The sequence below is a fragment of the Mus caroli genome, unplaced genomic scaffold, assembly GCF_978045245.1.
Source record: "Mus caroli unplaced genomic scaffold, Mus_caroli_1 scaffold_2, whole genome shotgun sequence".
NCBI lineage: Eukaryota > Metazoa > Chordata > Mammalia > Rodentia > Muridae > Mus > Mus caroli.
In genome coordinates, this window is record NW_028227257.1 from 109,983,522 (window position 1) to 110,001,040 (window position 17,519).

General features: G+C 43.8%; 1 protein-coding gene across 6 annotated transcripts in view; it reads right to left on the reverse strand.

The window, feature by feature from the left end:
- Window positions 1–6,131: 6,131 nt before the first annotated feature.
- The window catches only part of Erich2 (glutamate rich 2), a 44,423-nt gene continuing 33,035 nt past the window's right edge, over window positions 6,132–17,519 (reverse strand). For 4 of the 6 annotated variants that reach the window (XM_021155342.3, XM_085834794.1, XM_021155339.3 and 1 more), the window contains one exon: window positions 16,437–16,964. In XM_021155342.3, coding sequence (XP_021011001.1) covers window positions 16,843–16,964 — 122 coding nt within the window. In that variant the 3' untranslated portion in view covers window positions 16,437–16,842. The other 2 variants (XM_085834793.1, XM_085834792.1) reach the window with 2 other exon arrangements.

Here is a 17,519-nt window from a genome sequence, read left to right on the forward strand (position 1 = left end):
AGGAATCCTTTGATTGTAAGCTAGAAACAGCCTCACTGTAAAGCAGATAGTACAGACCTGAATACCGATGGGAAAGAGGATTTTTATTGGAACCTGAGTTGGTGAAAGAGTACAAGACAGGAGACTAGAGTAATAGTTCATCCATTTCTTTTTCTGTTTAAAATACTAGGCATAATTCCTATTTTCAGACTCACTGTGTCTGGGACTATTTATGAGAAGGTTCTGAAGTGTTGTAACTTAGTCATGGAGAATCTGGTTATTTAAACTTGTGGGATCAGGTGTGGCTCCTTCCCAGGCATTGGCCAGTGCTCAGGGGGAGAGGGAACCTGAACGGGAGGGAGGGTTTGTTCTAACTGCTGAAGTTGTCAGTCCATCTTTTGTGAAGGGCTTATATTTAACAGCTCACTTGGCTTATGATGAGCATACTGTAGGTTTTCCTAACATAGTAAGGGAGGATCCACCGTAGTTCAGTTGGAAGACCAAAATCCTGTTTTCTTTTGACCAGGTTAGCCAGGGACCTTTAGATCCATTTAAACTGAAATTTTTGGAGTCCACAGATATAAAGATTAAATAAGAATCATCATTTTCTTACTGGGACTTGTTTCAACTTTACAGCTCGGAACCAAGCCCCAGAGTGGGAGGAAACTTCAAAGTTCTTCACCTCTCTACCCTTCCCTTGGTGTTGGTTTAGCCATGGGATTTGCTTTGGACATTTGGTACAAACCTGACCTTCAGACTCATGAGTGGTGTGCTATACCCATCAGTATCACAGTTACAGCTGACAGCTTTAGTTTTTTACATCAACAGGGTTAAAGAGAGCCAAGATGGAATTTAGAGCATTGTGGCCTGGGTTGAGATAGAAAGGGTGTTTGGCTGGAGGCTAAGCGTCATTGATGTTTCTTGAAGAAAATGTTAATTTCATGGCAAAATCTTTGTCAACACATCTTAATGTTTTTGCATTTTAAAATGGATAAAGCTAAGCTGTCCACATTCCGGTGGATGGCCCCTACCCTCAAGAGCAGATGGCAGTACTAAGTGCTTTCAGTGGATCCAAAAGAGCACAGGAAATTAGGAAGCAAAAGTGGTCTTGGGGGTATTGGAGGAGTTGGAGAGAAGAGGATGGGGAGGGGGACTTAATCAAAATGAATTATATTCATGTATGGAATTCTTAAACTATAAATGAAAAACTAAACACAATGGCTGAAGCTGCCAGGCAGGAGTTGTGCTCGGTCCGAGGGCAGCTGGGACAGAAGCTGTGTCTGAGGAGGCTGGATGGAACCCTCCATTGTCACCACAGTTCCCAAGCCCAGCAGGGCTATGAAGGATTTTTGTCTGCTCTTGGAGAACAGGCCAGCAGCGGGGGAGGACCCCTCTGGGAGAGCCTCCAAACCATCAATGGTGACAGCCCCCACCAAGTCACACCTCTCAAGCCTGAGCCCACCCCACCCTCCCACCCTTCTGCCAAAGAGATTTCGGTTCAGTGGGAAGAACCAAAGACATGACGTCATGGAGGCTGCTGACCTCTAAGTGTTTTTGCTTCAGTGGCAGCAGATTTAGGTACCCCAAAAAGATGCCAAGGGGCCTCACTTTCACCATAACAATTTCTGATGATTCTCAGGCCATTCCACCCACAGTTACAACGGGAGGTCTGTGCAGTCTTCAGCCTAGTCAGGGAGGAGTGCCTCATTCACCCATGACACCTGGAGTGGGCAGGTCTAGAATTTCGACTGCAGACTGTATAGCTAAACAGAAAGACTGATTTCTAGAAGTCATATAAGTAGCCCTCTTCTCATTCTTTGAGTAGGTGAAGGGTATGATGCCATCATGCAGGCCTCATCCAGTGTGTTGTTCAACTTGTGTCGCCTAGGTTCCAATAAACCCCCTTTGGTATCTACTGTCTATAGTCTTTATATCAGGGGGGTCAGGTTTGAGCTGGTTACTGGGGGACATCTTAGACTCCCCTCCCCAAGTCCAGCTCCAGGCACTGTCAACTAGACAGGAGTTAGAGTCCCAGGGAGTAGGCTACCGCAGAGTCTATGGTTGATGCTGGGGAGAGTAGGGACAGCAGATACTAGAAGGACTCCACATGTGTTGGAAGATGAGAGGGGTAGGGAGCTGCAACTGTAGCTGGCACGAGGCTGGTGAGCACTCCAGACACTAGTAGTGGAGTTCTAGAAGGCTGGCTGTAAGGAGCTAGATAGCACTAGGGGCACAGGGTCCCAACACCCTTAGTGCAGAGATGTCATGCCAGTCACTGCTGCTGGGCCATTGCTAGTTAAAGCCTAGAGCTGAAGAGTTCTAGATCCCAAGAGCAGAGGCAGAGAGACAAAGACACTGAGGAGAGTTGCTCTTTGTTTGTAGCTTCGGTCAAAACAGAGCAAAAGATCTCCCACAATCCCCCGGCTGATTGGTATTAGAGTCCCAGGATTGCTTCCTGTTGGTGGTGTTTAGAGACCTATGTTTCTGTCTCTCTGTCCCTCAGTCTTTCAGTATGACTAGGAGAACTGCAGCCCTCATATTATAGATGATAGGTCTCATGGAAATTGTGTTCATTTTTTTTTCAGATTTATTTTTATGTATGTGAATGTTTTGCCTGCATGTATGTGTGTGCATTACATGCTTGCCTGGTGCCCACAGGACTTTCTCATTGAACTGGAGTTACAGGCAGTTGCAAGCCACCATGTGGGTGTTGGGGACTGAACCTGGGCCTCTGAAGCCACCAGTTATCCTAATTGTGAAGACATCTCTCCAGCCCCATTTGTGTGTGTGTGTGTGCTATGGATTCTCATTTAATTACTATATGTCCTCTGCTTTATACATGAGGTTATTTAAGGCCAGAGAGGTTCTAGGTCTTAGCAGCAAACATGCAGGGGAGAAGTAGGAAGGCAGCTCTCTCTTTTTCTGCACCCCCAGTGCCCTGTGCTCTGCTCTGTGACACATTCAAGTTCTGCCACTCATAACTATTTGGCCTGGAAAGACAATTCTCTCAGGGGCTCTGTAAGAAGAGGGTTGGGAGCCAGGCGTGGTGGCGCACACCTTTAATCCCAGCACTTGGGAGGCAGAGGCAGGCGGATTTCTGAGTTCGAGGCCAGCCTGGTCTACAAAGTGAGTGCCAGGACAGCCAGGGCTACACAGAGAAACCCTGTCTCGAAAAACCAAAAAAAAAAAAAAAAAAAAAAAAAAGAAGAGGGTTGGGGTATCAGAAGAATACAGACAAGGTTTCATTCAACTGAAATAATCTGCTATGGTTTTGTATATCTTCTCCCTGGGGAGGATCCTCATGTTGTAAATGTTATGGTCTCCAAGACCTGTTGGGATTTTTAAGGTAACTTCATCTGGAGAGGACCCCCCCCCCAATAAAAGTTTAAACCAATCAGACTTGAAGTTAACATTTCCACTTCTCTTCCACTGTTTCAACCACCTAACACTTGGAGAGGAGAGAAAGGATAGAGAGGGGAGATGACATCTTTAGACTACTTGCGATTAGGGGTCTCTCGAGTTCCTTGGGGGCAAGTTTGATCTTCTTAGTCAGGATATCTAACTTCTTCTTCTTACCTCTTTGCACTTGTGCTGACAAAATACAATAAACCAACCACCAGCCAAAGGCCTACAGGTGGGAAGACCCATATGGAGCTACCGGTCTCATATGCCCCCTGGTGGCTCAAGTAGTCACCAATCTTTTAGGGAGAGATACCTTACAAAGCCTTAGAGGTAGTTCTTACCACCCAACCAGAAAGAGACCATATTAATATAGAGGACATTACCTATAAAAAAAGTAAAACCCAAGGAGACCCTAAAAAGCCCCTCCAAATCACCCCGAATTCTAGGGGCCACTGTTAGATTTAATACTCACTGCCTTGATTGGCTCTCCAGTGAAGCTATCTGGGTCCCACAGTGGACTCTATCAAGGGAGAAGCTTAGAGCCCTCACACAGCTGGTAGAAGAACAGCTGTTGCTACAACATATCCGCCCCTCCTGCAGTCCATGGAAGACCCCATGTTTGCTATTAAAAAAAAAAAACTCAGGGAGATGGAGATTATTACAAGCTTTGAGGGCAACTAATAAAAACCATGTGAGTCTGGGGCTCCCCACAAAGAGGGCTACCCCACATCTCAGCCATCCCTGCCAACGTTCCCCTATTAGCAATAGACATAAAAGACTGCTTTTTCCCCCATCCCTCTCCACCCCTGAGACTGTGAACGCTTTCCATTCTCAGTACCCCCGAATGACAACTCTGGCCCAGCCTCACGATATGAATGGACTGTTCTCCCGCAGGGGATGGCTTACATTCCAACCATTTGTCAGGAGGCTGTAACCACTGCATCAAAACCCTAGTTAGACAAAAGACTCAATATACACCACTATATGGACGATACATTATTATGGGAAGACTCTTCGACCTCCCCCTCCCACCTTAAGGACCAGCTAATACCTTCCCTATCTGCCCTAGGCTTCAAATTAGCCCACTGCCCCCACAGTACAGCATACTGGAAAAGGAGTAAGATATCAGGCCCTTACCTTTCGGGAGTGTACAAGAACAGACTCATGGTAAGGCTGAGGCACACAGGAAGGCAGTCAGCAGACAGTTGGATGCCTGTTACGCTCCATGGTGCAAAGGCTGCACTGTGCCTCTTGAGGAATGAAGATTGCTCTTACGGGTTTGTTTCTCAGGACTCAGTGTCTGGCCCTTCCTGAGAGGAAATGCAAGCAGGCACTTGGTGGGCTTGCTGAGCCTTAGAAAACAATAAGGCCTTAGATGCTTGTTGAACTCCTTGCTTTTGCTTCAAAGAAAAATACTGTAACAAAGTGAATGACCTCTAACATTCTGGATGTTGAAAACTAGGGCTAAAATGGGTTTAAAACAATCTGAGAAAAGATCATAAATAAATAAATAAATAATAAAAGTCTCTTGGAATCATCAGATCTGCTTTCAACATTACGTGGGATTAAGCCACTATGTAAATGTAAAGTATAAAGGTGGAGCCTTTTCTCAATAAAGGCACAAGCTATCCTGATTCACCCTCAGGTCCCGTCTGAATCCTCTCCATAACTTCAAACTGCCCCATTTGGAACCTGAACCCCGCTGGAGCTAAACTCGTGCCCATCTTGTCCTAACAGTGGGGCTCAACAGGCACCTCCCGATCCCTGCCCAATAGCCTCCTTTCAGCAGAGATGCTGATCATCCAGGGATGGGTCTGGGCGCCTCCTCTTAGTGGTGTAAAGGTTGTGTGACTCACAGAGACGTGATTCCTGGAGAAGACAATGTTCTGATGGGGAATTCAGACGCACGTGGGAGGGGAACGGAGCCCCTAGGATGAGCCGACACTGTACAGTTCCTCTCCTCCTCTCTGTGAGGTCATCTAGTCACGTGACTTTAAATGCCATTCCTATTTATGAGTATTCACATCTTCCCCCCAACATTACAGGTTCATATGTTTCGTGGAGCTTTTCCACTTATATTTTTAATAACAGGTACTCTAAAGTATCCCAAATTAAACTCTCGATTCTTTCCCCAAATGTATTATGACCTTTTCCACCTCAGTAAATGAGAGCGAGACATCTCTTTCTAGCTGGCATAAGCAAACATGTTGGAGTCATCTCTGTCGCTGCCCTTTCAATTGTGGTAAATCATTGGATCTACTTTCAAACTTCATCCACATCTCAGGTTCTGCGCCTACCGCCCTCATTCTCCTCCCCACGGCCAGCAACACTAGGATCCATGATGGATTTCCTCTATGTGATGTTCTCTGAGGCCCTTGTCTACAGTTAGGCCCAGGTCTTTACCTGCCACTGCTACATTCAAAGTACTTATAGGGTCCCAGTCTTAGTGAAGCCCAGGTAATTGCAGTGTTCCTAATTGTTGTGATGTATCTACCAGAGAAGACCACTCAGACATGGGTTCAAGCCAACAGAAGGCCTTTATTAGCCCACCAGCGACTGCACTGCATGTTTGGGACCAGCGTGTAGTCCTGAGCCTTTCTCAGGGTGAGCTTTTAAGCACAAAAACCACATCCTGGGTTGACATGGCTCAGTTAACAAGAACAGCTAGCCAGAAATAGAACTACACAGAAGTCAAAAAAGCAAGTAGTACATTTAAGGACTTTCCCAGAACTATGGACTTTGATGGATTAGGTTTTCGTTTTCACTTTTGGCAGGCGGTGCTGACTGCTTGCTAGGCTCCCATGCCTGGATGAGAGGGCAGTTATGGTGTAAGTCATGCTAAGGTCTGTGCCCTGTTACATTACCAGTGCTCAAGCCCCCAGGATGCTGGACTTCAATCTGGAAATGCTGTTCCGTGCTGCTCTTCTTGCTGTTTTCCTGACTTTTGTAGGCATCCTTCCATCTTCGGGGCTTTGCAATCATCACCTGATTGTAGAGTTCCCCCCTGCTATGCATAAAGTTTATTCCTTCACTGAATTTAATATAAATGAGGGTTTCTACTCTGCCTTGGATTATTTACTTTCCAGATAATAAGCCCTTAAATCACTAGAGCTGGACAGATATCAATCCTCTGTTATTTTGTCTACTTTCTTATCAGTAACTCCGAGATATAATTTGCCATGTTCCTCCTGGGCCATTCCTACTCCAACTGGCCAGCCCTGATGGCCATGTTTTACTCACCCCATGGCGTCTTCTCCTCTTTCCACCTTCTCTCCCCTCCCTCGTGGTCCTGCCTCAGATCCCAAGCCCAGGAATTGAAACCCTGCCTACTTCTCTTTTGCCCAGCTACAGGCTATAGGCATCTTTATTGGCCAATCAGGGATAACTTGGGGGTGGGGGGAGGTTACATAGCATCATCTGGTGTACAGTGAGGATCTCCTTGTCTCTGGGGCAACTGGGGTTTAGTGTTTACAATACACAGCAATGGACCAAATCTCAGCCCTCTACATTGTAGTCTTTGCTCTCATGTTCGTTTCTCAGTGAGAGCTTCTTCCACCTCCTATTTAATACCGCCACTCTCTAGGACACCACTTCCCCCCAACATTTTTTACCTCTTTAAAATGTGTTTATTTACGCTATTTAGTATTTGTTCTTCCCACAAAGATAAGCTCTGGGGCTGGAGAGTTGGTAAAGTATCTGCCATGAAATCACAAAACCCTGGATTCAGATCCCTAAACTCCACACAGAAAGCTATGGTTGTGTGTGCCTGTAACTCTACTACTGACACCTGGACCTCAATGGCCAGACAGTCTAATCAGTTGATGACACTGGGTATAGTGAGCGATCCTGTCTCAAAGAACAAGGTGGAAAGCAATAGAAGAAACCACCCGACACACACACACACACTCTTCTGAGAAACTAAATTATGACTGTCTTGCCATTCTGTCCCAGCACAGAACATTTCTTAATCACTGTTACCACTTAATTCGTGTTTTGTTGTTTTATTTTGTACAGCTGAATAGACACATTTGTAAAATCTCCCAGCAGACATCTGTGATTTTGATCAGGGTGGGAAAGCACTGGGTGATTGCAGAGTGAGCATGGCTGGTTCCTGTTGGGCTGTTTGTTTGTTTGTTTTTCTTCTGGATTCTGAGGAGAAGGCAGAGGAAGAGAGCGCAAGGACCTAAGTCCTCCCTCCCTGGACCAAAGCCTCCTGGAAGAATGAAAGTGCCACAGTGGATTGCAACAGTATCTAAGAACTGCCTTAGCAGATGGAAAGAGAGCAAGGCTTAGTAGATTTTAGTTTGAGACAAATCTCAATGGTTTCTTAATTTCACCTAGCAACTTGTTGTTTTTAAAGATTTATTATATGTAAGTACACTATAGCTGTCTTCAGACACTCCAGAAGAGGACATCAGATCTCATTACAGATGGTTGTGAGCCACCATGTAGTTGCTGGGATTTGAACTCAGTACCTTCAAAAGAGCAGTCAGTGCTCTTAGCTGCTGAGCCATCTCTCCAGCCTGCAACTTTTTTTTTTTTTCTTCCCCGAGACAGGGTTTCTCTGTGTAGCCCTGGCTGTCCTGGAACTCACTCTGTCGACCTGTAGATCCACCTGTCTCTGCCTCCTGAGTGCTGGGAGCAAAGGTGTACACTTGCCACCATCAGTCTTAACATTTGATTTTAATGTTTTTACTTTCACTGGCAGATTTTGAGTTAAGAAAGTATTTTAGGGATGGTGGGGGATTTATTGTTCCACCTTTGGTTAAATTCTCGCAACACCAAGAGGAAGAAACTGATTTTGGAACCTCTTATAATGGGCAAGATTCCCCTTTGAACACACTGTGTAGTGGTGGGCAAGTTACTCTGAAATGCATCACTCTTACAGAACGGCAATTTCCAAGTGATGTTTTCTGCAGAATAATTTTTATTATATAGATGCACTTAGGGACCTGAGGCCATAAAAGACCCAGAGCCTTGTTCCAAAGTAGCAGAAATGTTAAGTGGGAGTAAGGAACTCCTGAAAGCCAGCAATTGAAATATATAATTGAACTGGGTAGCTCAGGAAGTAACAGAAAAAGGATTGATGTAAGCGCAAGACCAGCCTGAACTACAGACTGAGACCCTGCCAACACATATGCTCATGTTCACACCGTTGACTTGTGTTTGTGGTGTGTAATGTGTGTGATATGTGTGTTCATTGCAGAAGTCTTTTACTTGTTTATTTCTAAGCATCTTTTTATTTTTGGATAGGGTCTCATGTAGTTGAGGCTGTCCTCAAATTCCTCACCCCACTACCTTCACCCCCTCAGTACTATGGTTGCATCATAGTTCATTTTTGTTTATTCTTCTCTCATACATCCCAACTGCAACTCCCCTTCCCCACTCCTCTGTTCCCCGCACACCTTCCATCTTCCCCAGATCCACCTCTATCCTGTCTTCCTCTAGAAAAGAACAGGCTCCCCAGAGACACCAACTGAACATGATACAAGAAAACACAATAAAACCAGGCCAAACCTTCACATCAAATCTGAGGTAACCCATAGATGGAAAAGGGTCCCAAGAGCCCACAAAAGGGTTAGCTACACCCCCAATCCTACTGTCAGGAGTCCCACCAAACCCCAAGCCAACCACCACAACGTGTGTGTAGAGGATCGAGCACAGGCTCCTCGATAGCTGCTTCAGTCTCTGTGAGGTCTCAGGAGCCCTGCTTAGTTAATTTCATTGGGACATTCTCTCCTGTGTCTTCCCTCTGGCTCCCACAATTCATCCTTGCCCTCTTTCTCGGGGGTTCCCTGAGCTCCAGTGGGAGGTACCCAATGGAGACCTTCAACCTGGACTCTCTCTCAGCCTAATGTTTTGCTGTGGTCTGGGAGCCCTCTCCCAACAGCTGCTGAACTAGGCTCCAGTCTATGTATATAGATCCCCTTCTTTTTGTCAGTCATGTTTGGTTCTATCCTTTGTCTCTGGGCTATCTGACCTCCAGTTCCTGGTCATCCAGGCAGTGAAGTCATTGGTCAGTTACTCCCACAAGTTCTGTACCACCATTGCCCAAGCACATCTGGCAGGCAGGACAAGATTGTAGGCTGAAAATTTTGTGTCTGGGTTGGTTTTCCAGTCCCATCACCAGGAGCATTGCCTGGTTATAGAAGACTGGGTTTACTACTGTTACAATGTAATACTATGACTGCTGGTCTGTATACCCTACACTGTTTGAGATCTGTGGGGGCTCTGGCCTGGAAGGAGTGGTCTCCAAGGGGGAGAGGGGAGTCGGTGAGAAGTGGTAAGATGCTGCACAGAGCCAGTCAGGGCAGGGGTGGGGGTGGGATTGGGGGCTGGGAGGTAACTGAGAAAGTAAGCCATGGAGGAGTGTTGCTTGTTGGCTTTGTCTTGCTCAGCCTGTAGCACCCGGGAACACAAGCCCAGGGCTGTCTCCACAAACCATGGACAAAGCCTCCCACATCACCACTGAGATAAAGGCCCTACAAGGCCTGCCAACAGCTGATGCTATGGAGGCAATTTTCTTTCTTTCTTTTTTTTCTTTTAAAAAAAGTAGGGTTTTTTTTGTTTGTTTGTTTGTTTGTTTTAAAGAGATTTATTTATTTTATGTATGTGAGTACTCTGTCACTTTTTTTTCAGACATACCAGAAGAGGGCATCAGATCCCATTACAGATGGTTGGGAGCCACCATGGAGTTGCTGGGAATTGAACACAGGACCTCTGGAAGAGCCGTTAGTGCTCTTAACCGCTGAGCCATTTCTTCACCCTGGAGGCAAGTTTTCAGCTGAGGTTTCATTCCCTTAGATGAGTATAGATTGTGTCGACTTGACATAAAATTAGCTAGCATAGATCCCTGGAAACGGGAGTTATGACAGTTTTAAGCTTACTACGTGGGGTGCTTGGTATTGAACCTGGGATCTCTGGAAGAGCAGTCATTGCTCTTAACTGCAGAGCTATTGCTTCAAGCTCCATTTTTAAAAATTAAATTTAAAATAAAATACAACTACTAATTACTTCACTTTACCCCTCCCCAGTCGTCCTTACAATACCTCCCATGTACCCTGTCTTGCTTTGTGCATGAACTGTAGTCACACACACACATGCACACACACATGTGCACATGCCTAAATATGTAAATACAACCTGCTCAGTCTTTTTAGAGCTACTTGTCTATAGGATTTCAGGACTGGACAGTCAGGGAGATTATCCCAAGGGAAAAATCAACCTTCCTAATGCTGTGACCCTTTAATACAGTTTAATACAGTTGCTACTTTATAACTGTAACTGTTAGTTATGAATCATAAATATCTAATATGCAGGATATCTAACATGTGACTCCTTTGAAAATGTTGTTCTATTCCACAAAGGAACCGTGACCCACAGGTTGAGAACCACTGCATAAGTTGCTTGAACTCCTCTGTCTATAGGTGAGACACTGTTAGCGAGTCTTACCGGTGATGTACTTCTTCAGGTCTTGTCTAGGCAGTCATATTGCTGAGGCATCATGGGAGTTTTTCTGTCATTTCCGGAAGATATACTCTCACAGCTGATTTCTGGGTACCCTGGGCCTTACAATCTATCTGCCCCCTCTTCCTTAGGTACAATTAATTTAAAAAAAAGTTACTGTGAATGACTTTCCTAATTTCTGTCACAGCATATTGTTAGTCTATAAAAAGCTACTAATTTTTGTATAGAAATATTTTAATCCTGCCACTTTGCTGAGAGTACTCAGCAGAACTGCTTTCTGGTGGAGTCTAGTTTAGAGTCTTTCACGTAGGATCATGTCATCTGTAAATTCTGACTTTTTTCCTTTTTATTTACCACCATGATTAAAAGAAAAAAAATAATCAAATAAGAATGGAGAGAGTGTACCCATACCTTCTCCTTGATTTAATACCTTCAGCTTATTCCATCTTTGCAAGAGATTTGTCACTTATAACTTTATTATATGGCATGCTCCTTCCAGGGCTAGTTAGAATCTCCAGGCACTGGAGAAAATGATGAATCTTGTCAGTTTTTATCTTTATCTCTTGGTAATACTGTGTGACCGTTATTTCTTCTTGATTCTATTTACATGCACACTAAATTTATTGATTTGCCCATATTGACTTTTTCTTCCATCATTGGAATGAAATTAAGTCAGTGATCTGGTGGTCCTGGAACTTGTTCTGTAGATCAAACTGGCCTTGAACTCACAGATCTGCCTGCCTGGAAGATCTGAATGTTAAGATTATGGGAATGTTCCACGATGCTCTGTTCTTTGCTGATTTTTCAAAAAACTTTTAGTTTAGTGCGTATGTGTGTGTGTGTGTAACATGGCATATATTGGGGGGGGTGTCATACAGTGACTTTTGAAAGTAGGTTCTTCTACCATATGGATTCTAGGGATCAAACCTAGGTCATCAGGTTTGACAGAAAGTACCTTTGACAGGGCTCTCCTGTAGGCTTATATTTTTTCAAAAACCTACTTTAATAAGGGCTCTTAAATGCTTTAACCTCCCTTTTTGCCAACCAATCGAAGGTAGGGGAGGAAGATGGCTAATAAGACAAGTGGGATGTGGACCTGTGTAGAGTAGTTCCTTGGAGGCAATTTCAAGCTTCATTGTCTGCAGTCTAGTCCACTAACAAAACACCAAACATGAATCAGCAGAGTGGCTCTGTCCAGAAGAAACCACAAGGCTCTGCTTATTGGCATGAGTCCATCAAAGTGGCAAGAAGCAGCTAGAACACCACCAGAAGTTCTGTGGTGTGTTTCTCTCTATGAAGTTAAGACAAGTGAAGATCAGAGAAGAAAGCAAGGAGAAGCAATGCAAGAGTGTTGTCAGCGAAGCCCAGCACCAGCGAAGCCCAATAAAGACCAACAACACAAAGCAACGGCAGTGTCATCCACTATCTGTTGGGTTATATTTATACTCTTTCCAAAAATCACAAATCCTCTCAAGCATCTGTTCCAACCAAACATCACAGGCCCCCTCACCAGGCAGTCTCCAGAAAACAAAACATGTCTGTTCTCAGCAAAACATCCTCTCATGTGACTGCTTCAGCAAAACATCCTCTCATAAGACAGTTTCCAGAAAAAAAAAAAATCACATGACACAGCTGGGTCTCCAATTAACCCAGAAATTTCCACTTCACCCTCCTATCCCTTTGTTGATATTTTTTGGGGAGTTGTCAAGATAATCTATATTTTGATGAAACTTAAGTATTGAAATCACCAGTATAATTATATTTGGATTAATCTGTCCCCTTATAGTCTACCAGTGTTTGCTTTATAAAACTAAGTATATTATAATATAATATAATATGATATAATATAATGGTGATATCCATAGCTTGTTTCCCTTTTTATAGTAGCCTTAAAAGTCTCTTTTGACCCACTTTGGCTTAAAGACTGCTTTGTCATATATGAGTATAGCTACTCCTCTTTGATTTTGGTTTCTGTTTTCTTGAAACACTTTGTCATTCCATTTCTATTGTGTCTTTATTCATTAAGTGAATTTCTTGCAGACAGCAAATAGTTGGCTTTTGTTTTTTAAACCATTCAGCCATTCTGCATCATTTAATTGGAGAATTAAAACCATTTATTTTGAGAGATGTTGGGCTGGGGATATAGCTCAGTTGGTAGAATGCTTGCCCAGCATGCAGAGCCCTGGGGATGACAACTAGAACTACATAAAACTGGACATGTGGTGCATGCCTGTAATTTCAACACTTGAGAAGATCAGAAATTTGAGATAATATTCTGCTATATAGTGTGTGCACTTAGAGGCTAGTCTAGGAAAGAAATACTGCCTTGAAAATATATTTCATATGTAGTATATATGTATATATATTTAAGGTTACTATTTAGAGGTGTATTTTTTTACTATTATTCATTTTATAGGTTGGCTGGTTTATTTGGCTAATAATGTTTGGATCTCTAGCTTTCATAATTTATCTACTCTTCCAGTGAGATTCTTTCCTGAGCTCTATCTTTCCCTGTGTTGTCTTCCCTTAAGTCTGTCTCTATTGGTAAAGCTGCTTTAGTGTGAACTGTGCATGTCTGTGAGCTGGTGCGGTGGCTTAGTGGGTAAAGGCACTTACTGTCTAGCCTGACAATAGAAGTCCCATGCCTGGAACTCCTGTAAAATTGGAAGGAGAGAACAGATTCCCATAAGTTGTCTTCCGACCTACGTATGTTCACTGTGGCAAAATGTGTGTGCAGGTGTACACATGTGCATACATAAATCAAACTTAGTTTTCAGGAACAGTTTTGGAGTATTTTGTGAACTATGTTGTATTCTGGATATACCATGACACTGTGATATCTGAAAAGTTAAAGAGATCTTTCCCTCAATTCAGATTGGCATAGTCATAAAGAAATTATTTAGGAATGATTTAAAATTTTTTTCTTAATTATCTCATAGCCAATTTAAAAGTGACAGAAATTTTTCAAACAATATTGAATCTTGGGGTTGGAGAGATGGCTCAGTGGTTAAGAGCACTGGCTACTCTTGCAAATGACTTCAGTTTGGTTTCCAGCACTCATATCAGGTGGCTCACAATCACCTGAAACTCAAGTTCCAGGGGACTCAATGTCCCCTCTGGACTCCAGAGGCAAATACATACACATTCAGACAGACAGACAGACAGACTGACTGACTGGCACACACAGAGACACACGCAATAAAATAAGTCTTAAAAAGTACAGAATCAGAAAAATAACATCAGTTGATGCATAAATACAAAGCCTTTCCAGTGTTGGATCAAAAATACATTTATCTTTCTTTTCATTTATTAATTTGAGAGTACACATGTACACAGACACACACACATACACACACATACATATGCACATGTAAAGGACCAGCCTCGGCCTAGAGAGGGATTCCTGAGGGAAGGGGTGTCTGGGAGCGGTGAAAACAAAAGACTCGAAGTCAAATTGTGGGTCCAAGCTGGTGGCTTATGTTCTGTTGAGATGGCTTTCCAGATCTGCTCTGCTCTGCTCTGCTCTTCTCTCTTCTCTGTCTGTCTCTCTCTCACACACACTCTCTTACTCTCACTCTCTCTCTTGCTCTCTCTCTCTCTCTCTTCCACATGCTCTCTTTCCTGCTCTGCTCTAGACAGATTTCTCTTGCTATTCTGAAAACTCTATGGTTGACACATCCAGCTTTCTGCTTCTAAAACTCTCTCTGCTTCTAAAAGCTCTCTGGATGGCTCATGGGTCTTCTGACCAAAGTCAGAAAACCTGCTATTGAGAAGGCTCAGCTGACTCCATGACAGGCTTCAAATTGGCAGTTCCGGACTGGGCAAGCCCAGGCTTTAGCAGCTGCTCTGCTACCTGCCTGAGGCAAGAGCAATGGGTCAGCAGCAGTTTCCAGACTTTCTGGCCTACTTGCTCAGCAACAGTTTCCAGCCCCGGTGCCCTGGTAATGGAATGTCCCTAGAGATGGAGTAAGATGAAAGTCTGGAATTCCCTAATGTGCTTTATTTAATTCAGGCCCGTGAGCTCACTTGGTTGTCTCTCTAGCTTGGTAATGGGAGACCCCAGCATGGCAGACTTCTGCAGAATAAAACACTCTGTATCTATATACTATTTGAGTTCGGGGTGCCATTCTTCTGAGAATCATGGACCATTACACTATAAAAAAAATTCTAGGATTTTTTTGACTGAGTCAAAAATCCTGTTAGAGAAATTCTAAAACCAATTCTCCAGTTTCCTGATCAAAACCAGAAAGCCAGAAAAAAATTCTTAAAGTTGTTTGCTCTTCTGGAAGCCTTCTTTGGATAAATGCTAGAAAGTGTTCTAAAAGAGCTGTGCTCACTCTCCATGGATTTTCTGACTAAAATCAGAAAAATTCTGGTAGAAAAATATTCCTGAAGAGCTGTTTTCACTGTCCAGAGATGCTCAGATAGCTGAGCTCTCACTAGGGAAAAATTCTAAAAAAGAACTGCTATCACTTTCTGCTAGCTCAGCTCATGCAGACCAAAAGTCTGGGTTTTTATTTACATATCAATTCTGTTATTTATTCCAGGTTCCCCTTTGAGTGTCCTATGAATAAGCATCCTGTTACCCAGCCCTTTGATTCTTAGCAGACAGCAAGCACTTCTTTTCTTTCTTTTTCTTTTTTCTTTTTCTTCTTTCCTTCTTCTTCTTCTTTCCTTCTTCTTCTTCTTCTTCTTCTTCTTCTTCTTCTTCTTCTTCTTCTTCTTCTTCTTCTTCTTCTTCTTCTTCTTCTTCTTCTTCTTCTTCTTTCTCCTTCTTCTTTCTCCTTTTCCTTCTTTCTCCCCCCCCCTCCTCCTCCCCCTCCTTTACATTGCAAAAGAATTCAGAGATCTAGCTGCTTCAGTTACTACTTGACTGGGACCCTGCCTTGGAATTACCATTCCAACCAAGCCTGGACCTAAATTCAAACTGTCCCAGGATGACCTTGAACTCAGGAAACTGCCTGCATTTGTATCTGCCTGTGTATCTTTCTAACAAACCGGCTCATAGGGTAGATGCCTCTGTTCCTATAGATCTGTGAAGTTCCTTAGACAATGCATTTTGTATCCTTATATTTTTGCATAGTTGAGACATTACATACTTTTAAACTCATGTTCTTAGAGTTCTTTTGAAGGTCCCAGAGACAAACTGTCCTGAAGGTACCATTTTGCTGAGGCATTAGCCACACCTTTGCATCCCAGACTCAAGCTGTCTCCAATTATCAAGAAGTCATTAACATTAACAGGGAGGACTTTCCTCTGAGGAATGTGAAAATATGTATATTATTATACAAACAAATCTCCCATCCGCTGCAGCCATCGACACTTGTGAAGGCCCATACCTGCTAGCCCTGTCCCAGGGGCAGGAACCATGCCATTCTGTCGCTACCAAGGGCCCCCTCCCCACCCACCCCACCCCTTTATTTTCCAGTTACTTTCCAGTTGCTGGGATACAGTCATGGAAACACCAATGTCCTATCTCATGAACATGGAGGTTATTCTCCCTGCCAGGGAGCAGAAGCAGATCCTGACACACGCTACATCAACAGTGACTTCCATTCTTTTAAGGCTTGATGTGGTGGTCACTGAAAGGGGATTGAAAGCACAGCTGTTGAGTCATGATATCACAGAGGTGAATCCAGACACTGCAAATAGGTAACGCATGCTGGAGAAAACAATTTACCCTCACCGCCTCATTTTTTTCACCTGTAAAATGGGGATATTAACATACTACATAGGGTTGTAAGATTATATAACCTATGTAGAGCATACTTTATGCTCTACCTACTCTGTGTTCCTGACACACTCTATCTCTTCCATGCTTCCCTCTCTAAGTGGCCAGCCTTGGACTTGGGCAAGGAGCTCAAACTAAGAATGTGGAACACTCGAACTCTGCACGGAAGAAGCCACAGTTACACTACGCGGCAGCTCTCTACTTTATATTTGGATTTGCATAGCATATACTCTTGAAAATAACTCTCACAGCAGCAATGCCCGCTAGGACCCATCCTCGCACTCGTCCGAGCTGTCCTCGCTGCCGTCCTCACTGCTGTCCACCTCGCTCTCGCTGCTCGAGTCCTCGTCACTGTCCTCTTCATCCTCCTCATCCTGAGCTTTCTCTGCCACGGAGAGGAGAGAGATGCTAACCATGTCCCCCAGGGTCCCTCTCTTCCAAAACTTATATCTCAACTCCCTCCACCACCAAATGTGCATTTTGAGGACTGTGAAAACTGAGCTGAACTTGGTGGAGAGTTAAAATAGAACACGGAAGCCAACGTAGTGACTGTGGGTTCAAAACTAACTTAAAGCACAGGTCTATAAAAATAACTCTTACTATTGACAATGAAATCCTTAAAAAGCCTGGCATGATGGTTCATGTATAATCCCAGAACTCAAGAAGCTGAGGCAGGAGGATCATGATTTCAGGGTTAGCTTTGATACTCTGTCTCAACAACAAACTAAGCAAACTTTGTAAAAGGAAAGGGAAGTTCTGAGCTAGAACAAGGGAATTGGCTTGGGGGGATTTAGATGGTTCTGGCGTCGCTGGAATTGTGAGACACACAATACTGTAACACATGGGAACGGTGGCACATTCTGCCTTTTCCATGTTCAAGAGCGCTGGCTTGTCTGGGCAGTTCCGTCCCATGGGGAGAATGGGGCTGTCACCTTTCCCA